The sequence below is a fragment of the Strix uralensis genome, chromosome 8 (assembly GCF_047716275.1).
Source record: "Strix uralensis isolate ZFMK-TIS-50842 chromosome 8, bStrUra1, whole genome shotgun sequence".
Classification (NCBI taxonomy): Eukaryota; Metazoa; Chordata; class Aves; order Strigiformes; family Strigidae; genus Strix; species Strix uralensis.
This window is the reverse complement of record NC_133979.1, coordinates 2,706,262-2,734,216: the sequence shown is the minus strand read 5'-3', so window position 1 is coordinate 2,734,216 and position 27,955 is coordinate 2,706,262. Positions and strand designations below refer to the sequence as shown.

Genomic DNA, 27,955 nt, shown 5'->3' with positions numbered 1-27,955 from the left:
CGACCCTTAAACACACCCAGGGATGGTGACTCCACCCCCTCCTTGGGCAGCCTATTCCACTGTCTGACCACTCTTTCTGTGAAAATTTTTTTTTTTCTTGAGAGGCTTTTATTTCCAAGGCTGATTTTTTTTTTTTAATCAGCTGTTACCTTCTTCTAGCTCTTCATTGATCATAGCTACCCTGCTCAATGGCGAGCGCTTGCGTGGGTGAACGCAGTGGGACTGCATGTCAACAAGATGACTGTGCCATGAGGCTTGCTCGGTCAAGTTCCCAGAGAGTGGAGTGGGGAGAATGAGAGATATCTCACCAAGCTTAGAACTGAGTTCTCTTCTCTTGACTGTAAAGCACCTTATTGACAAGTAACATAAGTAGGATGAAGCCCCGGCCAGTTGTGCAGGACTGCTGCTCTTTTGACGTTGGATTTAGGCAAGTTTTTTGCTGCTGTAAGCATTTAATGCCATTGATCCATGTGAAGTCAGAAGTTAAGTCTGTTGGGGGAAACTGAGAACTTCAGTGGTGTGATGGTTTCCAGACCCTCCTTACCTGCTCAAAAATTCTCAGGTTATTGACTCATTCCTGCTTTTGATAAGCTAAACTGATTCTACTCTACCTGACTAATTTCAGTAGTTGCTTAAACATTACTGGAAAGAGGGAGAGTCTATGACACTGTAAGGTCTAGTGTCTGGAAAGCATAGAGAACTTAAAAAATCTAATATATCCTATGAACACAGAGGTTTTTTATATAAGTATCGCAAGTTGCAAACTTTCATATTTAAGTATTAATCCTAGGGGTTTTGCTAAAATCTGTGCTATATTATAAGAAGTTCTGAATTAAGTGCTTTTGTTTGTAGTGAGGTTTGAAGGTCTTCTGGTGGATTAGTGGCACAGTTGTGATATTTTCTTAGCTATATTGCAGTTCCACAAATAGCTAAGTGAGCTTCAACTGGAGGAGTTATGGAGGAACTTGACAAACCTATGGAAATTGATTTAAAATACAGGGTTTTTTCTTTCTTTAATGTGGTGCCTAGTCTTGATTATCTTATATCCAGAAAGACAAGATATAAATGGAAAAAATCCAAAAAATGCAGTACTAAGCTGACAAGTGGAAGAACTTCATGCAAATCGAAATGCAATCACATCAGAATATTTGGTCTGGGAAGCAGATGAAGGACTATAATACAAGTTCATACGTGATGATTGCAGTACATATGGTTGCTGGATGTGTGGTGATGTGTTTTAGAGGAATGTGAATAAAAGCAGAACACATACTCCAGTGAAATTTTTCCTCTGGAGACCATTACACATGGGGAAATTGGGTTCCATGGGTCAAATATTCAGAAAAGGCATTCTTTTCAACCTTCAGCCCTGCATCATCATAATCGTTTTTCTTTCTAAAAAGAAAAAGCTGTCTGGTGTTGCAGTTTCTGCACAATGAAAATTTACTTTCTAGTCTGTTCAGAAAATCACCCCAGACAGCTACGCTTTGATTGGTAAGCTCCCTCTTCTGCTCTTGTAATTCTCCATTTGTTCATTATCTGTAAAGAAAGCGCCGTTTTTCTCTGCTGTATCTAACCTAAACATGGATGATTTCTTCTTCTTTAGCACGAAATCTTTTCTTAAGGGAAAAGAGCTTCTGTAACCTTTCACAAAGTAGTAATTCAGAAACTGTTTAGACTTTGAGAACAAGGGCACTCAAGTCTACCAAATAGCACACAGAGATCAGAGTAAGTGGCGTAAATTTGCAACTTCTGTGCTTTGAAGCAAGAAAGTTTTGCAACCTAAGTTTTGTCAGTGCCTGGGGAGGCGAGCTGTGCTGGTAAGTGCTCTGGTTTGGGTGGAAAGCTTCCCGTTTCCTGCCCTTGCTCACAGTCCACCCGTGACCTGAAGGAGCTGTGCGTTTGCGTACTGAAGTGCGGGAGAGTGGAGGAACAGGCAGAGGATTCCCTTTTGTAGTACGAATGTGTTCCCTATGCAATATGTGCTATTCATTGGCCTTAACTTTCTCATACTTTCCTATTTTTAGAAAGCCCTACAGTAATGCTTTCTGCGGGCAGCTTCTCTTCTCCATATGAACATCTCAGCCAGCCCGAGACGAAGCGGATGGTGGAGCATTACACGGCGTACCTCAGCGACAACACACGCCTGATCGCCAATCCTGGCCTTAAGGTATGCCCTGGAGACCCTGGTTTCTTCACATCCCACGCCTTCATCCAGGGCAGTACCTGAAACAGGCATCTCCTGCTGCTCCTAGAGTATGGAGTGGTGGTTTGGAGTGATATTCCCATGCCTGCAGAGGTGGCCGTGAGCTTCAAGGCCCAGAAGAGTGGAGGGAGAGGGTTTCCTCCCCAAGAGGCAGGAAAAAAGTTGATAAACAGCTATTGAAATAAACACTAGAAGAATTAAAGCTACTTAGCAGAAATATCTTTGTGTCCTTAGGCATATAAATGAGAAATTTCTATTTTGTGTGCAACTGGAGCTGTATTTATATTTACATGAAGTAAAAAAGCAAACTCTAAAAGCCACAGAGATAACGACAACAATATTTCATTATAATAAGCTTTTCCTTTGCTTGGAATGTGCCAGATCCGTCTGGTGTGAGAAGACTTTAAATAAGTAATTGAGTTTAGATGATCTCCGATCGCTCTTTAGGAAACCCCGCGAGCAGCTTATTATCTTTTCATGCAAGTCTTAGAGGAACCCTGCTAGGTCTGCCTTTGTTTTGCAGTTCTCTGTCAGAAATGAAGTAATGGCTACCAGTCACGTCACAGATGAATGGATGACACAAATGGAAAGGAGTAGCCTGAACAGTTATATTGTGCGCCGTTACATAGCAACCCCCAATGGGGTGCTCCGAATTTACCCCGGTTCCCTCATGGACAAAGCATTTGATCCCACCAGGAGACAATGGTGAGTTTTTAGGGTCCCGGTATCAAAGCTTTGGATAATCTGGCAGGGCAATAAGGAAAATATTTGGTATTGATTTCATAGCCTGTTTTTTTTTTTTTTTTTTTTTTTTTTGTGGCCAGCCTTAAACTGTTCAATTAGAAATGTTTTCATTGTGGGTAAAAGGCTTGGTGCTTAAATACAGCTAGATAAAACCTTTATTGGTTCTAATTTCAACCCTTTTTATTTTACGTGATAATTTTTGTTTCATACCTCTGCGATGGCAGATGGAAATATAAATATTCAGAAAATGAGCATCCCCTTTAGGGATTAGCTAATTCGGTAGTGTTTTCAACTCCTTGTGCCGTTTTTGGTTGTTAATATTTTAGTCCTTTTGTTTGTTTGTTTGTTTACAGCAGATTTCCTCACTAATTTAAAGTAGGAATTTGCTGGCTTGACTGTGCGGTTAATTATGCAGTAGCATCTGATTTGGGAAAATAACTTGTATACGTTACAAACAAGAGCCTGCGACGCGAGAGCGCTCTGGAGTGTGTCTTGACGTGTGTGCTTTGTTGAAAGGAGCCGGCCAGGTGCTGCTGGGAAAGGCACGAGCCGGCGCCAGGTCCAGCTCTGCGGGGAAGGCTCTGAATTGCTCTTGGCATTGGCCATGCTGTAGCTCTCCTGACCCATGTTTTCCCTGGCAAAGTCATTACCATAGCTACTGATTAGCTTCTTCAGGTTTTCTTCCTTTTTGCTGTTATTTATGGTTTTGCGTAAGAAGATGGAATTTTGCTTTTTTTTTTTTTGGTAATGAGATAACTGGGGTGCATTCATATTGTACATGAACTGAATGTACCTTTACAATCCCCTGTCTCCATTTTAAAAGCTCCCATATTTTTTTTTTCGTTTGGGGTGGGGTTTTTTTTTGTTTTTACATTCCACTGATTTTCTCAATCCATGGTTTTGAAAATGCCTCCATATGCAGCATGAGATAGTGTCTTGTTTTTTATATAAAGCCAAATGGTAGTGTTTTGGAAAGAAGATGCAAGTAAAACACTAGAAGTAAAGTAGAAGTCAGCTAAGCTGCTTGCATAGTGCAGTCCAGACTCACAGGTTAGTGCACTGGGTCAGGGAAAAGCAAAGTAATGGATTTTTCATTCACAAAGGTGTTTCCAACAGCTGGAATGTTTTATAAACTTTCTTACAACGGTAGGAAGATATTTGACATGATTGTGGCCCATTTTGTGTTGACGGTAGGTTTTAAGAGATTGTAATTTGTAGTCACTTTCTGACATCTTTCCATGTGTGGAAATTTCTGACATCCATTCATGTGTGAATTCTGCCCGTAGGATGTCCCTTCTGCATTTGCAACACAATAAATTTGCCAGTGTTTGCTTTGAGTTTGAGACTCCTCTGGCTCTAAGTCATATGTTGTTCTGCAGAAAAATATCTAAAATTACATTAAACATATTGTATGCAGAAGTAAAGCGAGGGGTTTTTAATGCAGTTGTAGGTACTGAGGAGCCATTTATTGAGCTAGTCTGTTTTAGGTCTGGGTCCTAATCATGCTTAGGTACTTGTTTAATATTAAGAAATGTTAATTTGGTAGCATGTCGTTCACAGTGTGCAGAATTCAGTGTTGTCTTAAAGTTTACAGCAATCCTTTTTCACTAATCTCAAGTGTTTCTTTTGGCTTCCCTTAGGTACTTGCATGCAGTGGCTAATCCAGGACTAATTACCTTTACCGGTCCCTACTTAGATGTTGGAGGGGCTGGCTACGTCGTTACAATCAGTCACACAGTCCATTCTTCCAGGTAAATTGTGTTTGAGGTTTGTGTCAAGCAAGAATACTCTGAATTATCAAGATGTGCTTTGGGTAGGAGAGAAATATGCTGGGCAACTCCTGCGTGTTCAAGAACTGGAAACCAAACCTGGTTTTAAAGCGCTTTAGATTAAATGTAATATAACCTCGTGCTGAGTCAGTGGTAATAGTATATTGAAACACTGTGAAAATTCCATGTTATATGAATTCTGTAGCTTTATTGATATACGAATAATAACAGCATATAGAAAAAAAGATGGATTGGTGAGAATGTGCTCCTGGATGAACACAAGATGAGATGTTATGTATGCGAGACAAGGATCTAAGAGGAGGAGAGGGATCGCTTTCATTAGGCAGTTTGGGATATGTTCCCTCTCTGCTGGTAGTCAAATACTTTTTCATCAAGACAGCTAATCTCTAAATTTCCTGAAGTTACAACTTGAGAAGTGTGAGTATGTACCAGGGTGATGTTTGGAAGGCAGTAAGAGGTGAAAGCAGATCTACCTAACTGCGAATGGAGGTCAGTCCACAAGATGGTTTTAATTAAAGATCCATCCATGCTCCCGGAATTGGGGGAGCTCCTCACCTGGGCTGTTTAAATTCAGCACTTCTTGACAGGGGCTTTCAAGAGTTAGAAGAGCTGGAGGAGAAGCCTGTAAACCTTCAACTGCCCTTACAGGATTGCAGAAAACAGATCAGAGTGGAAACAGTGGCCCGTGCCTTTGGGATCAAAACCCCACATAGAGCTAAAGGAACATCATAGCTGTACAGGAAGAAGCATTTTCTTTATTAATGAGTTCTCCTATCATTTAAAAAAAGGGAAGAGGGGAAATTATAATGTATCTTCATTCAAAGTTGATCAAAAGAATCTCAGCGTTTCTTGCATTCTCAGTACAGTTAATATTACCACCAGGAGAAGCGGAGTCAGTCTCTCTATGAACATCTTGTCCATACTGGAATGACCCTTTCCTTGAGGACCAGACTGCTTTTGTTTCAGCTCCCTCCTGGCCAGACCCCCACCCTAAGGCTGAGGTCTGGTTTGAGATATAGGATGTTTAAAGGAGGTCAGTTTATTGAACATGAACTAAACCTTTCTATCATAAGCTCTCCCACGTTTCAGAAATGGTAGTTACTCATTTTGGTTTTTAAACAGAGTCTCTTCCAAGACTTTCACTGAGCGTGTGGCTCCTGCGCACGCTCCATCTAAGACCCCACCAGTACAGAGGTAACTTCTAACGCTGCGCTGCTAAATGCAGATCACAAAGCCAGCAGAGCTCGGGATGCTGCTTTTCTGCTCTGCTCAGAGACATCTCTGCTTTGTTTGGGATTTCCCACCACAGGACATCTGCCTGTCTTTTTTGGTGGGAGTATTATCAGGCCTAATGCCTGCGTGGTGCTTCTCACAGAGGAATTTACTTAAGGGAAATAAGCACTTCTGTGAGAAGAGAAGTGCAATTAGTCAAAACTCTGATTTTTATCTAGCAAGCGATGGCTTTAAGAACTTAAAGCTCACGTGGGTTATTAGAACATGATTAAAGAACAGTTAAACGAAGTTTGGCAGATGTGAGTGTGATTCCTGGGTAAATATGACCTCTAAAGCTTATAGTCACATGCGGTTATAATCCCCAAAGAGGTCTTAGTTTAAAAAAAAAAAAAAACAACGGAGAGGTGGGGGAGGAATAAGTAGAGTTAAAAGGCATACTCGCATCAGAAACTGCTGTGTGGTTTAACTAACAACATTAGTTTGTCTGGAACTGACGCTTATCTCTCATTCCCATTTTATGTATATCTGATTTCTGTTTGGGAAGCTGGGAATAGAAGATTCATGCAAGAAGTTATTCCGTACAGCTGCATCAGCAAATCAGAAGGATTTAATGCTTTAAAATGAAGCTAAAATATTTACAGCATTCTAAAGGCTTTTTGTCTGTTAGCACAGAGCAGTAACTTCATAGCTTGATGCTTGTCGCATAGTTAAATGTATCTGTGCTGCTTCACTGTCATCCTTTTTCCCGTTCCTTCCCCATGAAATGGGTAATGTTATAAATTAAACGCAGGTTTTTAGAATCTGTATTTATAAATCTACAAATTAGATTTGACTATGTCTTCACTGTACCTCTTTAAAAGCAAACAAACTTTGGTCCAGTAAACAGAGTTGGGTTTATATGAATAGGGGGTTCCAGCAGCCTCTACTTTGTACAGGCCAGTTGTGCTGTTCAGTTATCTTCTTTTTTCTCAACATTTTTATTCTTGTCTTCAGAGATAAAATTATCTAGAAAAGTAAATTTTAAAAAGTAGCAAGTCAAAGGTGTCTCCTTTGTCATCAGCATAAGGCCCACATGGGCGCAGAACAGCCTGCCCTGCGATTTGAGGACAAGCTGGTGATTTTGCATCCTTCAGGTCTGGCCGTGCTGTCTCAGTGCTGCAGGAAGCAAACTTTGAGAATCTGAGTGTTAAAAATAGAGGAGTGACAGAGATTCCCTTGTCATTCATTCCATTCCAGCCTCAGGCTGCTGTACGCCACTGCATCATATCATCATTTTCATAACCCACCCTAATAAATATTATTTTCCTCTATTATTATATTAGAAGGCTTTTGTTCTAGAACCTCACTGCTCAGATGCCCAGTGGGGATTTGCACCTTAGTTTTAAGTGCGTTAATTCAGGAAGTTTTGAGTATCTGGATGTTTCTCCTGAGGGGAAGGTGGGAATTTGCCAGGACAGGAAATTTGGGGAAAATAACAACATAAACAGACTATAATTTCTGTTTGGAGCTTTCAGCATCCAAATGGTCTCAGTCAAATGTCAAGACTGTCCTTCTGCCAGGAGAGCTCTTGCAATTGTTTCACTGACAGTGAGGAAAGTTAAAATCATATGACTAAGCAAAAGTAGCGCTTTTTAACCTTTATAGAGCTGTAAGAAAATGCACTTCCATGCATCAGTCTGAGACTCTTTTGTCAGTCTTTGGTGTATCGGTTGCTAAGGCAACTGTGTATATTCTCGAACTAGTGGGTAAAAATAGGAACAGAGGCACATTTTCAGTCTGGGTAAAATATTGCGATTCACAGCAGCTCTTGCTGCCAGCGCTGGTGAGCATCCACAGAGACTCTGGGTTCTGCCCTTTCCCTAAACATTTATTTTATGGTGGCCCTGCACTGGGGAAAGATACTGAATGAGAACATTTGTTAAGTGATACAGTTTTAAATGTCACTTGGCACCGCATGGGCAGTGGGAGGCAGTGTCAGGTTCACACAAACTACCCCCGTTTAATTCCAGCTAGCACGGATAACTGGCCTGTTAGCAGGATGTGACTTGAGGCATTTAACACGGTGCTCGTTAACCAGCACCTAAATACCACCGAGTTGCCTGGTGCAAGGTAACCTCACTCATGGCTGTACCGTGGCCAGCTTTTTTTTTTTCTGGCTGAAATTCATAATCACTCCTACACTTTGGAGTTTTAGGGATTTAGCAAAGTGTCTATGGCAGCTTCATACTCGGATCCTAACGCTGGGGGCTGAGCAGCGGTGCAGAACGTAACCCCCCCACCCCGAGGTGGTATGCGGGTGCTAGAAATGCAGGAGCAGCATGCTGTGTTCATTTGTGAGAGCAGGGAACTTTTAATCCTAATTTGTGTTGCTAAATATTAAATGTCTATAGGTGGTAGGGGTATATGTAAGAACCGAGGGAGAACAGCCATGGGGAGAAAGGTCAATTCCTGGGTGTGATCTGGTCCTGGGCTGTGTCCTGTGTCCTCCACACACTGCTTGTGTGAGGTGCAATTTATGTGGGGAGACTTCGGGGTTTGCAGCAAACAACTAACACTAAGACACAGTTCTCTCCATTTACAGCTGCTATAACTGTTCATTTAAACACAGGCAGGGTGAACCGAGCTTCATCATGGAGGTGTGAATTTGAGCTGGTCATTTACATGCCAGGGAAGCCAGCCCCCTTTTCAAGTAGGGAACTGAGCAATTAAAATATTAATTATTAATACAGCCATGAAAGCCTTGTTCCTTTTTTTTTTTTTCCTCCCCTCTTTGCAGTGCACAGATGTCTTCAGGACATTCAGTGGCAGTAATGGGCATTGACTTCACCCTGCGATACTTCTACAAAGTTCTCATGGACCTGCTGCCAGTTTGTAACCAAGACGGAGGAAACAAAATAAGGTAGGCTGTTCCTTCCAGGCAATAAATATTTAAAGCCTTTTTTTTTTTTTTTACTTTAACCAGATGACCCAGAGGTACTTTCAAACAGAACTTATTCTAGAATTCTATTACTTTCAGTGTGTGTGTTCTCTGATTTCCACTAAAACTCTTCTCAGAAAGATTATGTGGGCTCTTTTGTTACTCAAGATCAAATGGTCATCAGCTAAATCAACAGCCTTCAGGAATACAAAAATAGAAGATAACTGATTTTTTTTTTTGTTGTTATATTTAGACTTCACTGAAATCCTGGGCAAAAAACCATTCTTTATTAAATGAAGATGCTTCCCGTTCTCTTCTGTTTGTTTTCATTTTACCTATCTAGTTACCATGAGCATGTAATAATGATGTATTATCTCTAGTTATTTTAACTGTGGTTATTAAAATATACTTTTGTTTTTCTCAGAAATACATAGCACAGCTGTCAGAAGTAGTCTGATTTCATCCAGAGTATCTAATTTAATTTAGATCTATGTGTATCTTAATTATTCCTCTTTCCTTTACCCTTTTTTTGAAAAATCACAGTGCGGGGCGGGGAGCGGGGGTAGACTCTGGTTTGGATCTGGAGTAACTTGATAATGTGGTTTGGACATTTTTGTTGTTTGTTTGTTTTTAAAGCTTAAATTTGGGAAGGGAAGTGGTTTTCTGTCATCTCCCCAGTTCTCTTCTGGTTTGATTTTGGTATGTTTTTACATATTTTATGGTGTATAAAAAAAAAAAATAATCAGGATTTGTGGCTGGCATTCCTTCCCCCCCCCCAGTTAAAAACTTAATAATCAACAGGGTCAGATGCTTTATTCTGTTTCTACATTCCCTAAGTGAGGCATTTCAAGTGTATTGTTAAATGCTTTGTCAGACCATTCTAACATAGAAGCCGGATCTAATGCTTACAGCCTCAAGTGCACACAGGTACTAAGAGACAACTATCTGGCAGGCATTTGGGGGTTTTTAATGTATCTCCACTAAGTTTTTTCTCTCTGCAGTCATTCTGGGGTAATCACAAGCCTACTTGTTCTCCTGTTTCCGATAGCATCTCTCAGAAAAAAGAGAAAATGCAACATCATGGCATGAATTTCTAATGCAAAACCCAAACAGTTTGGGGCAGTAAAAAAAAAATCCAACTAAAAGTTTTCGTGACTCCTTTGTATACTTAAAGTGTACAGTCCCATCTCTTCTGTGCTGAGGCCTTTAAATTATCTCTGCTTTCTCCCTCTGCGAGCTCACGTAGGTAGAGCTTTACAGAGCAGCCTGCCATGGGAATCGCAGATTTTAAAGCCACCCGAGGTGTCCGCCAGCTCCAGGCAGGAGGCCGGGGCAGCTGTGGGGCCCAGCCAAAGCCCCACCGTGCCGCTGCTGCCCCGCTGAGCTCTTCGGGAGCGTTGAGCGGCCACATTAACCTCCTCCCGTCTCCCTTCTGCAGCCTCCGGTGCCGCTCGCTCCTCCGCCTGCCCCAGCGCGGCTGTCTGCGGCTATGGAAACGGGAGATGGCGAGAACATTACGGATTAAAATCTCACAGCACACTGGTTTCTAGATAGGGGCACAGATCTGACATCGTTTCCCTGGGATCACACGGGAAACTAAGGGGAAGAGCTGAACAGGGAGAGGAAAGGTTGGGAAGGCTGAGATGAAACAGGAATGATTTATCTCCCCATTAAAATTGAATTCTAAATCGGGAGGTCATGAAAGGAGAGTGTGAAACGTCTGGTTAATTAGTAACATAGTAGATTAATAAACTATTAAAGCTTTCTCAGTTCATTATGCTTCATTTATTTCTGGATCTCCCCCGATCAGACAAGACAAATGCACTGATCAGTTTTCCTTTCTGTTTTTAATCGGTTCCGTTTTCAAGTCCTTGACGATCCAGGCTCGCCGTAACAGTAACAGATTTAAAAGCTTCAGGGAAATACCCAATATATTCATTAAAGACCTTTTACAGTGAATTTGTTTAACGGCCCTGTTATTTTAATAAATGGAAGCCTTTCAAGATTCTTCCTCTAGCTGTAAATTTAAGTTCATGTTTTATTTCACTGCGTTTCTTGAAGCCCGAGGAGGTCTAATGCTTTGTTTGTTGTGGGCAGGTGCTTTATCATGGAGGACAGAGGGTACCTTGTGGCCCACCCAACCCTCATCGATCCCAAAGGACACGCGCCCGTGGAGCAGCAGCACATTACACACAAGGTCTGGCTCCTTTTTTCTTGTTTCATTCCTACCTTTTCTGTAGAGAAGCTGCTGTTTGTGTCTGATTTCAAAGGCATAAAATCCGATGTTTTTCACTTAGGAGCCTCTGGTAGCAAATGACATTCTGAACCACCCAAACTTCGTCAAGAAAAACCTCTGCAACAGCTTCAGTGACAGAACAGTTCAGCGGTTTTATAAATTTAATACCAGCTTAGTGGTAAGTGTGTTTTTCTATTTTATTTTGCTTTTGAATGTACTTTGGTTGGGTTGGCTTTCTTTTGGTGGAAACGCAAATCCTTGCCAGGATCAGCAGAGGAGGCTGGAAGCCAGCCTTCCGTGTGGATTGGCCTCCGCTCACCCTCTCCAAACACAAAACCAGTGATCTGCGCTGCACAAACGGCACTCGCACGCTGAGTTGGTTGACATACAAGGGATTATGGATGTGATCGCTGGCCAGCTGTGGTTGATGGCTGCAAAGTCTCATCCAACATCTTGAAAATAAGAGCAGGTCTCTTGTCAGGTGAGGACATGCCAGCAGTAGTTGGGATTTTTTTGCTTTGGATCCTCTGACCTGACCTCTGGCTTCCAACTCTGTCATGTCCTCCTGTGACATGGGTAGAAAAGATCTCTAATAACTCATCCTTTAGTTAGGTGTCCAAAGAAATGCATTTTCTGGTGCAATGTCCATGAGCCTTCACAGACTATCGTTTGTCAGACTGCTGTCTTTGGAGACCAGAATGCCCTGTGGTCCCCGTGGCTCCTGTGTGAGCTTCCTCTTGTGCTCAGCTGTGCCGAGAGGTCTAAGCCAGGGGCTGTCGTCTCTTGCTGCGCCGTGAATGCCGATCGCACCACCACAGATCCACCCTTGTAAGACCACTGCAGAAGTATTCACAGGAGGTTAAGCTCTGTGGGAGAAGCTGCTCTTTAAAGAATACTTTTCAATTATTACTGGGAGGAGAAGGTGGGAAATAAGTGTCAAAAATATTTGAAAGTTATGTCAGAATACGTTGATTTATGTCAGGTAGGCTTAAACATTTTCTCCACACTCAAAATGCAAAATAGAAAGTGTATTAGTGTAAAGGAAATTGTATAGGACAGAGCAAAAACTTAAGATTGTGGCATGCAAATAGGAATCAGGAATGAGTCTGCCTACCAAATAGATCACAGCTGTATGGTGCTGTGGTGTATTTTTTTTATAGTACATGTGCCAGGAAGTTTTCACCAAGTCGTGATGGTGCCTCCCTGTCAGAGTGGAGCCTCTTTGTCAGGTCAGCGATGGCGGGCGCAGCGGGGACGGGTCGGCGCGCTGTGCGAGGGAGCGAATGTAACCTGCTGTCGGCGGGATATCAGACTCCACGCTGCTGTCACAGCTCGGAATGTTTAAGCGTATTTTTTTTCTATCTTCAGGAAAGTCTTTCCACCTGGCAGTAGCTTGGAAGTGAAACTCAACAGGTCGATGAACAATTTTATAAGGCTCTTGTTTGTCAAGGCGGCACTCCTGTGCTTTTGTGTTCCCTCAGCTCTGTAGGTTTCCTTGGAAGGGGGAAAGTCTTCAGCTCCCTAAACCAGCAGGTTTCTTGCTGCACCGGTGACACTATTTATTTTTATTTTTTTTCTAGGGTGATCTGACAAACCTTGTGCATGGCAGTCACTGCTCCAAGTACAGGCTGACCCGAATCCCAGGCACCAACACCTTCGTGGGAATCGTCAATGAGACCTGTGACTCCCTGGCTTTCTGTGCCTGCAGCATGGTGGACAGGCTCTGCCTCAACTGCCACAGGTGAGCAGGGGCTGTGAAATGAACCGGCTGCTCCATGCGTTTACTTCTTCCCTCCTTCTGGATTCAAGAAAGCCACATTTATTTTTTAAGCTAAACGAGAACATGCAGGGCAAAGCTGAAGTTAAAACAAAATGGTTACTTTACCGGTGCTATTTGTGGTGACTTAGCTACCTCTAATCCTTCGCCATATCACTGGTGTATTAAAACCCAGGGTAGTTCTTGACATGTTTGGGTAGATAACGTTAAAAGACCATGGCAGACTCAGTTTCTCAGGGGCAGTTATCTGTGGGTCAGGCCCTTTGTTCTGGAATATTAATACCCACAATTTTACGCGGGTTGACGTAGTTTTTCACTGAGGGGATCCTGGTGCTTGCAGATTTTGCCTACACCAGCATCATGACGTGCTTGTTGCACTGGCAAGAAGGATCCTTGCATCTGAGGCATGCCCAGGGGTTGTCTGCTTTTTAAATTTCAGGGGGTGGGTAACCAATGAGAGAGGCTCCATTATTACCTTGTCCTCAGTCCTGGTGCAGAACAGCCCAAGCCCTGTGTTCCTGGGGGAAGGAGGGAGGTTACTGACCACCCTTCTCGAGGGTGAGCTGCTGCCACGGAGCTGCACAGGGGCGTGAAAGTCAGGGTGCAACGTCTGATGCATTTTCTGTGTGTTTTCTGCCCCTGAAGAATGGAACAGAACGAATGTGAGTGCCCTTGCGAGTGCCCTCTCGAGGTAAATGAATGTACCGGCAACCTCACGAACGCCGAAAGCAGGTGAGAGTGAACCTCCTCTAATGGACCAGCACAGGACAGAAGTTAATTAACAAGAATCACCTGTTTGTTCATGCTAACTTACAGGTGACACAGGATAGAACAGACAGGATTTTTAGTATAATTAAAGAGATGATATTTAATAGGTAAAAATGATGTTTCTTACTGATTGTGCTTTGACTGCTTTTATAACTCAAGGTTAACTTTTTGCCCCAACACAGGAATCCAAGCTGTGAAGTTCATCAGGAGCCGATGACTTTCACAGCAATCGATCCGAGCCTGCAGGACGCTCTCCCGCAGTGCATCAACACCCAGTGCAACCAGAGGACAGAGAGCGGGTAAAGTGGCATTCTCCAGCCCTCCAAATATACTGTGTTCTTGAAATAATTAAGCAAAAATAGCTCTTCCATACACACTTAAAGAAAAAAGAGAAGGAAAAAGAAGTATGATGCCAAAATGAGATATTATAGCACACAGCACTGATGGCATTACGCTGCAGCACAGAAACAGATCTCAGTATTCCTGTTTGGGTCACATAAACACCCTTAATAGCAAACAAACACTTTCCTGTCACACTTTGTGACTCTGAGACCCGAGGGCTGTGCAAGTGGAAGATTCGCTGTTGAAAGGACAACGAACTTTTCCTCTTAGCGAAGAGGATAGCGCTGCTGTTTGTCTGCCTTCTGGAGAAACGTGTGGACTAGGGCATTCACAGAAAGCAGACGATACTTTCGCAGTGGTGACTTTGGAGCACATCGGAGATGGTTCCTGCCTGTCAGCTTCTAGTTTTCTGTTTCCTTTTTCTGCTCCTGGCATTTTGTAGAGAAGCTTGAGGGCTTATTTTTTGCTAGTTATGAGCAGTCTCCAGGAAACTAAGATTGCTAGAACATATCATGCTCTGACCAGACTTTCCAAGCCCTTTCTTCCATCTTCCAAAGGACTGCAGAAAAAGGGTGGAACCGTAGTCAGATGGTCTGACATGCTGAGAAATGTCTTACTGGAGGAGTTACAAGTAGGAAGTTCTCCCTTTGCTCAGGCTGAGTGATGAAGGAAAAACCAAAGCAAACAGATTTGGAAGATGCAGCTTCCCTGTGTAACTTCCCGTGTGGTGCTTAAGCATTTTAATGAGAAGGTTTTTGTGGCCAGACGTTACGTATGTGATGGTTTAGGGATGATTTTGGCCTCCTTCTGTCTCAGGATTCTAAACCAGACTGAGCTACGCCAAACAAGAAGTGTTGAACTTGAAAGTAAATACGGTCTTCTTTTGTTTTTCATTTTCAGGGATTGCTTTGGTGTGTTGGACTGTGAGTGGTGTATGGTAGACAGTGATGGGAAGACCCATCTGGACAAGTCCTACTGTGCCCCTCAGAAGGAATGTTTCGGCGGCATTGTGGGAGCCAAGAGCCCATATGTGGATGACTTGGGAGCGATAGGTAACTTGGCCTTTCTGAACTGATGCTGCATTTAGCTGTCTGCGTTCAATCGTGTGCACTGCCGGTGTCAGAGCACGCTTCACGTGACGTTTATCTCCTGTGCTAGTGGTAAATCAGCATAAACAGTGCACCAAGCAGTAAAGAAGTCGCATCAGGCCTGTTGTGGGTATTACGTTTCTCAAAATATTGATGTGTAGCTACACATTTCTGTCTTTAAGATGTACCCTCTCTGAATTTCTTCTCTTCATTAGTGTGCTGTCCTGTGTGGGCGCAGTTAAGCACCTAGAAAGCCTTCAAGATCTCTAATCTTCAGAGATGTTGATTTAAACCTTTCTGCAGAGCATTTACAGGGTTTTTTTTTTTTCCTCTGTTTCGTCCCTTTTGATTCAGGAGATGAGGTAATCACTCTGAACATGATCAAAAGCGCACCAGTCGGCCCAGTGGCTGGAGGCATTATGGGCTGCATTATGGTGCTTGTCCTAGCAGTGTACGCGTATCGCCACCAGATCCATCGGAGGAGTCACCAGCACATGTCACCTTTGGCTGCCCAGGGTGAGCTGATAACTCTGGAGAGAGAAATAGTAGGGTGGGAATTAAAAAAGCAAACAAAAAAAACCTTCACAAAACAAAAATCCCAAACCTCTTTCCTTGTTTTTTGTTTCAATGCTTCCCCCATTTTATTTCCCTTTCGCCAGCCCTTCTAAGAGTCAGGTCTCGTCCAGGGTGCTTGTGCATTGCTGCCCTCTCCTGGGTGCAGCCAGAGCTGCTGCCGCCCGAGGAGAGTCTGCCCAAAAGCCCTAACACACCGTTCTTGCTGCTTTCTCTAGAGTTCAAACGGTAAGCCCAGCCCCACAGCGTGCTGGACCTTGGCACAGCGCACCGATCACCTGTGTTTATTTCTGCACAAGAGTGGTGCTTTTGGGAGTATTACAGTTTTCACACCCTTTCTGCTTGGGCTGTTTGGGACATGTCTTGTCTTACTTGTGTTTCCTGCTTCTGGTCCGTGCGATGCTTGTGGGGTTTTTGTCCGTAGATAAAGCCACTGACTTCTGATCCGTAGATAAAGCCAGTGAAGTCGTGAGAGACAAAACTGTGTTTGGGAGAAAGGACACAGGTAGAGAGATACAGAGGTGAGAAGTGTGACCAGGGCTAATTACCTCCGTATTTGATTATACCTCAGCTCTGGTTTGAGTCCATTCACTTTCTTCAGAACTTTAAAGCCTGATCCTTTCAGGGGGAGGTGGGGTGTATCCTTTTCCTAGGATCCCAAGCCCCATCCATCTTGGGAAAAGAGCACGCCAAGCTCAGACTGCATCTCTTCACACAGTAACACAAAGTGCTTCCATTGTATTACCAGGGTGACAGCCATTAGTAAGATGATCCAAAATTTTTCTCTTAACAGTTGCATTTTTCTGTTTGTAATGGTGTGTAGAAATGTCAGTGCGTATGTCGAACCTGGAAAATGATAGGGACGAGAGAGACGATGACAGCCATGAAGACAGAGGAATCAGTAAGTACCAAATCACTTTGCTGTAAAAAAAAAAAAGTTAAATGAGCCATTTGTTTTCTTAATACGCTAGAATTAAAAATATGTGAGGAAGCCCTGTGCTGATTAGCAGTAGAAGATGACAGAACAATGTTCTAATTTAAACTGCAACTTCCAGTGCACCTTTAGTCTCATGCTGAAAAATTACTTTTTTTCCTTTTAAAAGACTAATCTCAATTATGTGTGGAGGAGGTTTGCCCCTTACACCACCACCCCCCACCCCCCATCATGACACTTCCAAAAGTAGCTCTGATCAGCTTAAAAATTGCAATTGTGACAGTACAGGGTGTGGAAAACTCCTACTTTTATTCAGCCTTGGAAAGCAGAGGCCAAGTCTGGCATGTACGTTCAACAAACGTGGTAGTAAATCTTATTTGCAGTGATTTGGGACACTTAAATGTCTTTACCATTCAGTAAAAATGGCACTTTGCATACAATCCTGGTGTACTATAAGACAAGCTGGTGCACCTAAACTCTGGGAGAGCTCCAGACTGAGACCAGAGCCCTGTCTCTGGGCCCTTACTAAAACAGAACTAGAATAATACCCAAGATTTAAAACTATGTCAACACTCAAAGATTGAAAAATAAGCATATCTGAGTTTCATGGCTTACATCTACTGCTTCTCCAAGTCCTTTTTAGTTTCAGTTTGAGTTGGCTTTCAGTGCTGCCATGGGTTCTTTAGCATTGGCACGGTAATTCTCTAACTTCCATTAATCCAAGCAGATGAGGTGAATGAGTTCAACTGGATCTTGATCTATTCCACATTTAAACCCCATCTCTTTACTCCTGCTCCTCTGTCGCTTGACAACCTTCTTCAAAGCAGTAGTATTTGAGAAGAATTAGTTTGCAGAAACCCTGTTCCCCTGTGCCTGATTGGTCCCACTGATATAATTCAGTGAAAGCACTTTCTTTAAAACCAGTTCTGTTTCTTTCTCTCTCCCAGTTAGCAACACTCGATTTATAGCAGCGGTGATAGAGCGGCACGCCCACAGCCCCGAACGCCGACGCCGGTACTGGGGGCGATCGGGAACGGAGAGTGACCACGGTAAGGCCTTGAATCGCTGCCCTGGCCCCAGGTTAACGATTGTGGTTACTTGATTTCCTTCAGATGTCTGGCATGTTGAAGATAAGGCTGCCAAAACCAAACCAAACCAAAAACCTTTGCTCCCAGTTTTGACACCCTTCGGGAGCTGATTCTGTCCAGGGAGGGAGCTGGTTTTGTCAGAGTGGTTGTATAGCAGCAGCTAAAAGCCACACACCCCCTCTCTGATTTTGGGTTCTGCCAGCTTCTCTGGGTGACCAGAATTCAGACCGACAGACATAATACTACATTTACCATGTGCTTTTTCCATCGCCAGCCCTAACAATCCAGGTGTTCAGTTGAGATAATGGACCTCTCCTACTTAATGAGAAAAAGCAAATTCCTTGCAATCAAGTCAGTTTCCCTACTGCTCTGCTCTTTGATGTGGCTGCACATCTTTCATAAAATTCTAGTAACGCATGCGGGATGCCTGCATTTGCTGGGGTAAAGTATGGATTGAGAGAGCAATGTGCCAGGTGCCTCCTTAGCCTTGGTGTTACATGCTCGGTCCCTACCGTCACCGCGGAGGACATCTTACGTCATCTTTAAGCAAATAATGATTAACGTTAACTGGGCACGTGTGTTCAGGGAAGGGTGTTCAGCCCTCAGCTTGCCATGCACACACTTCAACCCTGTTTAGGTTCAGGGAGTTTTGCTACGTCTCATGCCCTGAGACTGAGTCAGTATTTGATTGTATTTGTATCAGCAATAGCGTGGCTGGCAGGGACAGGGAAGGGATCTTACCCCTGGACTCGGCACTGGTGAGGCCGCCCCTCGATGAGTGGGTTCAGTTTTGGGCCCCTCACTCCAAAAAGGCCATTGAATGACTCGAGCGTGTCCAGAGAAGGGCAACGGAGCTGGTGCAGGGTCTGGAGCACAGGTCTGATGGGGAGGGGCTGAGGGAACTGGGGGGGTTTAGTCTGGAGAAGAGGAGGCTGAGGGGAGACCTCATCGCCCTCTACAACTCCCTGAAAGGAGGGTGCAGAGAGGGGGGATGAGTCTCTTGAGCCAAGGAACCAGCGCCAGGACAAGAGGGAATGGCCTCAAGCTGCGCCAGGGCAGGGTCAGACTGGCTCTTAGGAAGTATTTCTTTGCAGAAGGGGTTGTTGGGCGTTGGAATGGGCTGCCCAGGGCAGGGGGGGAGTCCCCATCCCTGGAGGGGTTGAAGAGTCGGGTTGACCCAGCACTGAGGGATCTGGTGGAGTTGGGAACGGTCAGTGTGAGGTTCATGGTTGGACTGGAGGATCTTCAAGCTCTCTTCCAACTGAGATGATTCTGAGAGGATGGGTTGGTTTGTTTTTTTTCTTTTTCTATTCATTGAAGAAACTTAATTATTTTACTCTCTATAAAGCACTGACTATGTCTGATTCCATGAAGGGTGCAGCAGTCAGCACTGTGGAATAATGACCTTTTAGTCTGGCTTTGAATTCTTAGTCCTGCTGATCTATTTTCTAGGCTACAGCACTATGAGCCCTCAGGAGGACAGCGAAAACCCTCCGTGCAATAATGACCCGTTGTCGGCCGGCGTCGACGTCGGAAACCACGACGAAGACTTAGACCTGGACACACCGCCTCAGACAGCTGCCCTCCTGAGTCACAAGTTTCACCACTACCGGTTGCACCACCCAACCCTTCACCACAGCCACCATTTACAGGCTGCCGTCACGGTACACACTGTGGATGCAGAATGCTAATGAACAACAACAAAAAGGAACGTTAACTGGTGAACAATGATCCGTGCAGCAACGGGCAGCTTTGTTTTCTCTGCTTTTCACCGGGAATGATTTAACTAACCTCCTGAGTAAACGGTGAGGCATAAAAGCTTTACGTTTTTATAAATGGAAGGTTGGCTCTGAAATGGAAGGGAAATGCGCTTGATGAATGGACCTGCCATAACATTTAATAAAGTGGAGCAGGAGGCACGTTAGACCTCCAGAAACAGGGACGCAAGTTTATACAGCAGCTCAAGCTTTGGAAGCCCTGTTAGGCTGAGCCAAGAGGAGAGAGCGAGCTTAAAAGAGCCAGCGATGATTTGGTTTCCTTAACTGGAAGAGCAGAAATCTGTGCAGCTGAAGACTAAAAAAGCGCCAGATAGAGGCGGGGCGGGGGGGGAAAGGATATTGGTTTCTCTGCAGTTTGTTTCGTGCATAGGAAATTCACTGCTCCAACAATTGCTGTATGGAACCGGGGACAATGCATCTCAAGATTTTTAAGTAAAGGATTATTTTTCTACTATTTATTGAACTTGAAACTCTGGGGGGAGGGGGGGAAGAAAACATGTTAGCAATTCTCAACAACTACCACATATATTCTGTGATGGTGAAGTGGTTCTTCTGAGGAAGACATCTGTTTCTTATTAGCTGATATTCATCCACTGCCCGGCTCTGCAAAAGGGAAAATGAAGAAGTCGTTTCTGACGTGTTTACATTATGAATGCTTTCTTTTCCACAATTGTTTTCTGTAAATATTACAACCTGATTTATATTACAGTATTTTCTTCCTATTTGCAGAGGAGAAGTCCTGTACTCCGTTACTAAAATTCTGAGAATTCTGCCCATAAACCTCTCCATCTTTATCTCTTTGATCATCCTTAAAGGTTTCCTGTGTGGAAGTAATAAAGAATTTATTTAGCATTAGTTACCAGATAATTCCAAATGAAATCTGTGCCATTCTTCTGTTTCCTTAGGACACTGTCGAGATCAGAAGTAGGGATAAACCAGTGTTTTGTAAAACTTGGGTTACTGTGGAAGATGCCTTTTTGAAATCATAATTATAAGCTGCTGCTGCTGTTTGTCTGGAATTTAACACTGCTTGGTAATTCAAAGATTAATCGATCTGTCTACAACACAGGGCATCATAAATTAGTTTTAAATCACAGTGTTGTGTTTTAGATTCACATTTTGTGATTACAATGATATAAAAACATTCTTGCACTGTGCGTATGATAAACATCCATTTATATGTAGTTTTTTTTAAAAATCACTTATTTTAATTAATATGGTACTTAATACTGTGTTATGTAAAAAAATTGGTTCTTAAACAGTACGGTAAAAAAACTATATGTGTGATACCAGGATACCCCTTTATACTATGTATAAAATTAAAATCTCTAGTGAAATAAACTGTATATAAAGTATAGTTCTGTGGATAACTGGCTAGATTGAAATTGTTCTGTCTTGGTTTCCTTTAATTTTCTGGCTGAGTGCTATAACAGGAATGAACCATTTGGTCGGGTTCCTATCATTTTTATCAACAATCTTGAAAGATCTAAACTTTACATATAAATGACACTATTGACATATGTTTTAAAGCTTTGTTTTTTTAACCTGTCAGTCATTATTTGGGAAACGAACATTTCTGGAAGTGGTCAGCCACTGCATAGACTCACCAAAGCCAGTAATTTGTGGGGTTTTTTTCCTTACGTGCTACTGAAAACTCGGCTGGATTTGCCATTCTGCTGTGTTTGTGTAGGATTGGGTTGTGGTTTTTTGCTGACCAAACAGCTGCAGAAATCTATTAAGCACTGCTTTATGCTCTCAAAGGCTGAATCTGATGCCCTGTATCAGTTTGTGTGTCAATCTGTAGACCCATCTTGCTAGAATTTCTGCTTTTGAATCCAAAATAATGCTGCTTGTTAGATAATGGACAAACTGGCTGTTTTGTCAGGTTTGCCTTTAGAAGAAAATGCATTATTTTAATATTACTGCTAGACCAAAGAACAACATACACAGCCAAGAAACAGAATTTTTAAGCAAGAAGGGAAAACAGCTTTCAGTGTGGAAACTGTTCAGCTATTTGTAAGTTTTAACACCAGTTTGTGTGAAACATCGAACAAGATGCTTTGTTGATTTCCTATAGAATTCATAAAGGTCTTCTCGCTAAAATTCAGAGGTAAATCAGATTTGAAGTTCTCGCTAGGACTTTATTTGTTCAACTCTGTGAATGTAACATAGAGGCTGGAATTCAGCCAAAACCTGTTACCACATGACAAAAGCGTCTCTGGAAGTTACTGACTTGTAAAGTGGAATTTGAATTGTATTTTGCCTGTCTACATACACATAACGGAATCTCACTGTGCAGCAGCAGTTCTTGAACTTGAGTATTTGCTCCCCAGTCAAGCAACATTTGAATAGTTTCCTTGTATATAAAATAATACAAAGAGAAATCAAGAAAATCGCACCTTTGGCTTGATCTGCACGTGGCTGCCTCTCTGGTGCTGATGATAATTTAAACCAGGTAAGGCTATGGAGCACATCTGTAGTGAGAAGCAAGTCATTAAGTCCAGCACTAATTAAACTGCAGTGTTAAACACAGCTTGTATGTATACATTTATTAACCCACACAGGCATGTTCTGTACTACATTTTTATAGTGGTAGAAATCATTTTTGTTCAAAATGTATCAGAAAATAATATGAATAAGCACAGGTATTGTAAAATGCAATAGTATTAATTACTTCCTTAACTACACTACTGTTTCAGTGGAGAGATTTTTTTGTTGTTCTTACATTACGTGCTAGGCAGAAACTGGTTGCAGTGTTGTGTCGCGGCCCTGCCAGCAGCACAGCCGAGTGCTGCAGAACACCTCTCAACAGCTTTCAAAAGCCACAGCAATCAAACCCCCTTGCTCTTACCTTTAAAAGCTTTTGTAGAGCTGCACCTCACTGCTGCTTCATCGCTTCTGTTCTAGGACACACAGACTGTTCTGGATTCCTGGGGTCTGGACAACCTTGCTTACACTTGAAGGAATGAGAAGAGCCAAAGTTAAAGAATAATGACGGGAAAAACACGGATCTAGGGGTGTGCCAAATCACAACCTCCCATGCTGACAGCTAACCTTGTCCCAGCAGGAGTAAATGTGAGGCTGGTAAAGATACTATTGTTCATTTAAAACAAAACCTGATAAGGGATGTAATGGAGGTTTCTAAGAAGCTGCGTGATCGCTCTTCCATTTTGATTGCCCGTGTTGCTGCCGTGGCCTTCCCTCCCCGTTATTATTTTACTGTGTTGACTGAGGAGCAAGATCATAAAATAGCAGTTAGCTGCCTGACTTGAGCTCACACCCTGTATCCTCCTCTCCTGTAGCTGGTAAGACTCCAGAGCCATTAATTTTCCACTTGTTTCATTTTTGAAACTCAGTTGTATTAATTTCCTGTAGGTTTTTCTTTCATTCTTCCAGAAAAAAAAATTCTTTTGAAATGAAAATGAGTGTGGCCTTCAGTTTGTGTTCACTAATGTCAAATTGACTCGGTGCTGGCAGTACTTGAGCACTGTGGAGTGTATTGATTTTTTTTTTTCCCCCATGTAACAAGCAGCTGTCCTGCCCGGAGATAGAAGCCGTTTACATGTTCAGAATCATTGCTTGAAAATGAATTGAGCTGATTTTTTTATTTGTTTATATATTGCCTTGATAAAAAATGTGATTTGGAAAGCAGAGTATGTTACAGTTTGCCCATGAACATTTTATAAGGCCACTTAAGCCATGAAATATTATCTTTACCCTTGCCCTTGGCAATGAGAGAGAAGACAGATGAGAATTCATGGGCTGTTCACGTGCAGCAGCAGTTGTGACTATAACTGGTCAAAATGAGATCTCTAGCTTTCAAAGGCTTTATTCTGCAAAGTGACCCAGAAACGGTGGTGAGGCTGGAAAGTGTATTTGTCAGAGTACAAATTACAGTAGTAAGCTGGCAGCAAATATGGAAAAGGGGGGAAAAAGTAGGATGCAGAAGTCCTGGATCAAGTTAGGAGAGTGCAGGTAATCCAGAAGGCTGTATGCAAGGGCAAAGATTAATTTGCAGTGTTCATAGCTCTTGGCTACCCATTTCATTTGCTTTTAAAAGAGAATCGCAGCTCTGGCTGGGATTTTCAAAGGAGCCTGCGCCAGGCTTTCAGCGATGTTTGGAATATTAATTCCTACAGCAGTTAATTCGGTTAACTGTTGGGTGGTTTTGCTGTACAATCCCTCCCTTTGCCATGGACCCTAACTATGAAAAATTAATGTAAGTGCCATCGAGTATTTCATATTACTTGTTTGCAACACTTCTGCGTGATGAGAGGTAATTATTTTCTCCGCTTTATGTGCTCTGAACTGAGTCACGGAAGGACCTTGGCCCAGAAGGGCTTGTGTTTCTGAAGCCAAGGCTACAGTGGAATTTAGACACTCGAGTCCAAGAGTGAAGTCCTCCAACCCGGCCTTGTTAGTGCAGTGCCAAACATAACCAGTATGTTTGCCAGCGCAGGCGCAGAAACGCTGCCAGTTTTATCTCCCTAGAAAAGCCTGAGGCTTCCCTGCCTCTGCAGCATTTGTATCGCTTGCCCTGGGGTGTGCTCTCTGAGGTCGGGGTATGCAAATCCTCTGCCCGGGAACCCAGAGGAGCCGGGACTGACAGGAATTCAGAGCACCTCTAACACCCTGTGTGAACAGGAGTTTCCAAAGTGAGGCTTTGCACGACAGCCAGCACTAAAACGTGCTTACTGGGTGCTTGCTGCATTCCAGGCAAAGGCTGAGTGACGTCTCCTTCTCCTCTGCAAACTTCCAGTGAGATTGTCAGTAAACACTTGATCTAATAATATATTCAGGGAAGATAAAAAGTCCAAAGTAAAAAAAGAGTTTCCTTCAAATAATCAGATCTACTTGGCTTAACCAAGGCTTTTGCAGTAACACAACGCAATCCTCAGCCCCCCAGCAAGCGGCGATCAACGTCAGTTACTAACAGCGCTGGCCTGAGGAGAAAAGAAGCACAAATTTGGTGGCAGAGGCAGAAGACCTATTAGATCTGGAACTTTCACCTTCTGCTCACCGATGAATCATAGTAGCCTCGTCTAATGCCACGGAAAACATTTATCGTCGTCATCCCCGGGCTGGTTTCATTAGTGGTGGCAGGAGATGTTACTGCTCGCAGGAGCTGGGAGCCAGCAGTAACCATTATATTTTGTTCTACTTTATGGTATATTTTTATAGCTGACACTGGCAAAACCACCAGCTTCTTGGAGCGCTGCCTGAACAAGTGCTCTCCGCTGTTAATGCCACTAATGGAATAAAATTAGTGATAGCAAGGAAGGGAAACTGTTGGCCAAAAAGCAGAGTGCAGGAACCTTTCCACCCCACCCTCCACCTGGCAACGAAACGTGAGGACAGCAGCTGCTCCCCAAAGAAAGGGAACGACTGCAGCCTCCGAGACTGTCAAAGCTCTTTTTATAAGCCGTATGTCGTGTACAAAAATGCGCAGAAAGAAGTGGTGCCGTGCCACACCAAAGTTCTTACAAAACGGGCAGTTTCTCCTCTTGAAACCCAGGTACTATCCCCCCAGTTGAACAACGGGCCAGTCCTGGATTAGACTGCCAAATATTTCCAGTTTGGTCAGCATGGATGGATTTTTCTAATTTTAAAACTCTTCTACTGCACCTAGAGATAATGAAATCAGACAGACGCTCTGAGAGAGGCTGGCACTGGGAACTGCAGGAAACTGGGAACTTGGTCAAATAGTTTTAGTATACTTATTTTCAGTTTTCCAACTTCCTGACACTTCAACAATTAATTTGCTCCCAGTATCAATTCTCTTACCGTAATGTATGCAAATCACATGCAGTTGGGAGAGATTAAAAGTTGAGTAATTAAACTACGTGGTCTAATTCCTGCAAAATAATAATAACGTCTTTAAGTGTGTTTATTTCCATTGCAGCTTAACCAAAGAAATCTCTCTAAACAAGTCAAAATGTGTTACTGCTGCCACCTCAGCCAGAGAACCTGGAAAACAGGAAGGCGATGGGGTTTCTTTGCTCCCCCTGAAAACACAATAAACATGTAGAAGTTCGACGCTTCTGTAAGTGTGTTTATAGCAAAAAGTCATGTTGCATAAAAGTTGCTATGGAAACCTTTTTATAACTGAATGGCAGAACATTTTTAAAGTCTCATAAACTTTTTAAGAAAGCATTGGGAAAGTTTAACTTGCATTACATCCTTTATGCCAGTTTTCCATATTTAACAAGTTACAGCAGTTTTAAGGACAGAATTGTGGGGGTGTTTCAAATTCCAACCTCTGCTGGCAGGGATAAATTACTGACTGGTTTATCGTATCAAAACAAATCGCTGGTAAGGTGCCTGTTCACTCCCAGTATGTACTAGCTATTCAGCTTTTCTTTAAGTTTATGATTAGCCAGATCTGTAGGGGCTGTAAATGAGATAGTAATGGAGATGTACCCATTTACCCAAGGGAATGCTTCAATTCAGTATTATGGTTTCACTATTTTTTGATGTGAAATTATTTTACAATTTCCTGTGAACTATAAATATCAGTTTCCAGTGCCTAAAAAATAGGCCTTTACAGAGAATCTGAGACAGAATGATTGGAAACTACAATTTGCAGCACGTTAACAGGTTAGCCAATAAAATGCTCTGTGGAGGAATGTGGGGTTGTACCTGTTTTTGCTAGAAATGCAAGGAACTTTTTTTTTAATGTTAAAATTGCCAAAATGTACTTTCTGCCAGTAAGTTATTACTAAATTTGAAGTTGACTCTCAATGAGGAAAAATAAAGCCTCTGCAGGGAAGAATGGTGATTTAAAGCAGGGAAGGCATTGTTTTAGGAGAAAGTATTGCTGAGGTTGCTGTGTGAATATATTGGCCTTTAGGGCCCTTTATTGAAGAGGACTGTACTTTAATATTTGTTTGATCTTCTTTTCTTTTGTTCTCAGTTATTATTCAAGAAGCTGGATTGTTTTGTGGTGGTTTGGTTTGAGATTTACTCTTTTTTTCCTGTCTTTAAATATAACCTTCACACGGATTTGCTAACGACATGCGTTAGGCAACAAAGGTTATAAATTCTACTGCAAAGACCACGATTTCCAAAATAGACCATTACATTATGTTTCAGTGTAATGATTTCCTCAGAATAGTTACTCACTTTATAAGTTATAGCTCTTGCCTCTTTCATCTTTTTACTGTTTATTTGCAGACCACTGTGTTACAGAATAGAAACTGAGGAGAAGTTGCTAACCAGTCTGTTGCTGAGATAATCCATCATTCCTAACACATTTAGGAGCAGTGTTACACCGAGTTTAATAGCTATTAGGTTCCACTTAAAAAGAAAATGTTCAGCTGTGGCCAAAGTCACTTGAAGTGTTTTTGTGTCTGTATGGAAGAACGTTTCAGGAGCAAAGAAACAGCCCATTTTTGGTCACACAGCAGTACCTGACATATTCCAGTGAACAGGAGTTGCGTACATTTAAGGGTCCCGCAAAGGTCTGCGAGCAAAGGAAAAATAACTGACTATTGGCAGCGCAGCTCTGAATGAAGCGTGGGGCTGTGGTGGTCTCTGAAGCAATCTGTCACCCATCTGGCATCTCTTCAACAAGATGGGCGCTGCTGGGATGTGATTTGATGGACCTGAAGTCTGATCCTGTATTACTGCAATTCCTAAGTGCTTGCAAAATGAAACATTAATCAAAATACCTCTGGTATTAAAATGAGCTTAGCAGTTCATTGGGAGGACTTACCATGTCACAATACCTGTCTCAACAAAATTGCAGTCTAGACATGCTGAGTTATTCTGGTGGTTAATTAGTGAATGGAAACCCTGCAGAACAAGTGAAGCCTGCGACTCTGCAGTAGCTGCGGAGAGGCGTTACGCAGTTTTTGCCTCACCAGAATACTGATGGTATCAGTTACTCCCTGTGTTGTTCTAGGTTGGTAATTCGATATGAAATTCCATTTGTTTCTTAATGATCCGCACCGTTACTGCGCTACGGAATGCTACACTGAGAATGCTGAATGTATTTAAATTTGTTAGAAAAATGGGGAAAGGAACTTCTTTTGGCACCTCTGGCACATTTTGGAGGCCATACACATTTGAGAGACAGACGATTAAGCATCTAGATGATCATCACTGAACTAATTACTGGTGTTGACAACTGAATCTACAGCTTTTGGTTTCAAAATTCCAGTTTCCTAATGAAACAAAATGAGCAGCTAGAGCTTGAAACAGTGGGTGTGGTATAGACTAAAGAGAATGGTATCATTCACATGAAGTGGTGCTAGCAATCAAGGATTTTTACAGAAGCTTCGAATTTGCAGCAACTGATGGATTCCACACCCCCATTGCAGGAAACATACCCATCACGTGGTTTCAGGTTTTAGAAAATTGTATAGATTTCTCTTTCACATAAGAAATCACTTATGTAAAGAGCTCACAGATACATTCCTCGTATCTCGTGTACCTGGGAACATCAGATGGGTCTTTGAGATCCAGCAGATGTTCTAAATCTTG

The 27,955-nt window shown here is 42.7% G+C and overlaps 1 protein-coding gene and 1 long non-coding RNA gene across 3 annotated transcripts in view; one reads left to right on the top strand and one right to left on the bottom strand.

Moving 5' to 3' along the window:
• The window catches only part of CACHD1 (cache domain containing 1), a 111,479-nt gene extending 90,625 nt beyond the window's left edge, over nt 1-20,854 (top strand). Inside the window, exons 14-27 of one of the 2 annotated variants that reach the window (XM_074875836.1) lie at nt 2,025-2,167; nt 2,727-2,908; nt 4,588-4,698; nt 8,747-8,869; nt 10,985-11,084; nt 11,185-11,301; nt 12,704-12,864; nt 13,546-13,632; nt 13,851-13,967; nt 14,911-15,062; nt 15,453-15,614; nt 16,495-16,572; nt 17,553-17,654; nt 19,146-20,854. In XM_074875836.1, the coding sequence (XP_074731937.1) occupies nt 2,025-2,167; nt 2,727-2,908; nt 4,588-4,698; nt 8,747-8,869; nt 10,985-11,084; nt 11,185-11,301; nt 12,704-12,864; nt 13,546-13,632; nt 13,851-13,967; nt 14,911-15,062; nt 15,453-15,614; nt 16,495-16,572; nt 17,553-17,654; nt 19,146-19,384 (1,874 nt within the window). In that variant the 3' untranslated portion in view covers nt 19,385-20,854. Of the gene's footprint in view, nt 1-2,024; nt 2,168-2,726; nt 2,909-4,587; nt 4,699-8,746; nt 8,870-10,984; nt 11,085-11,184; nt 11,302-12,703; nt 12,865-13,545; nt 13,633-13,850; nt 13,968-14,910; nt 15,063-15,452; nt 15,615-15,757; nt 15,900-16,494; nt 16,573-17,552; nt 17,655-19,145 lie in introns of those variants that run through there. The other variant, XM_074875837.1, reaches the window with a different exon arrangement.
• Nucleotides 19,956-22,424, bottom strand: LOC141946305 (uncharacterized). Its single transcript, XR_012629804.1, has 3 exons — nt 22,323-22,424; nt 21,871-21,945; nt 19,956-20,074 (listed from the first exon to the last, which is right to left on the bottom strand). It is a non-coding gene; the product is annotated as an uncharacterized LOC141946305 (long non-coding RNA).
• Nucleotides 22,425-27,955: the final 5,531 nt, after the last annotated feature.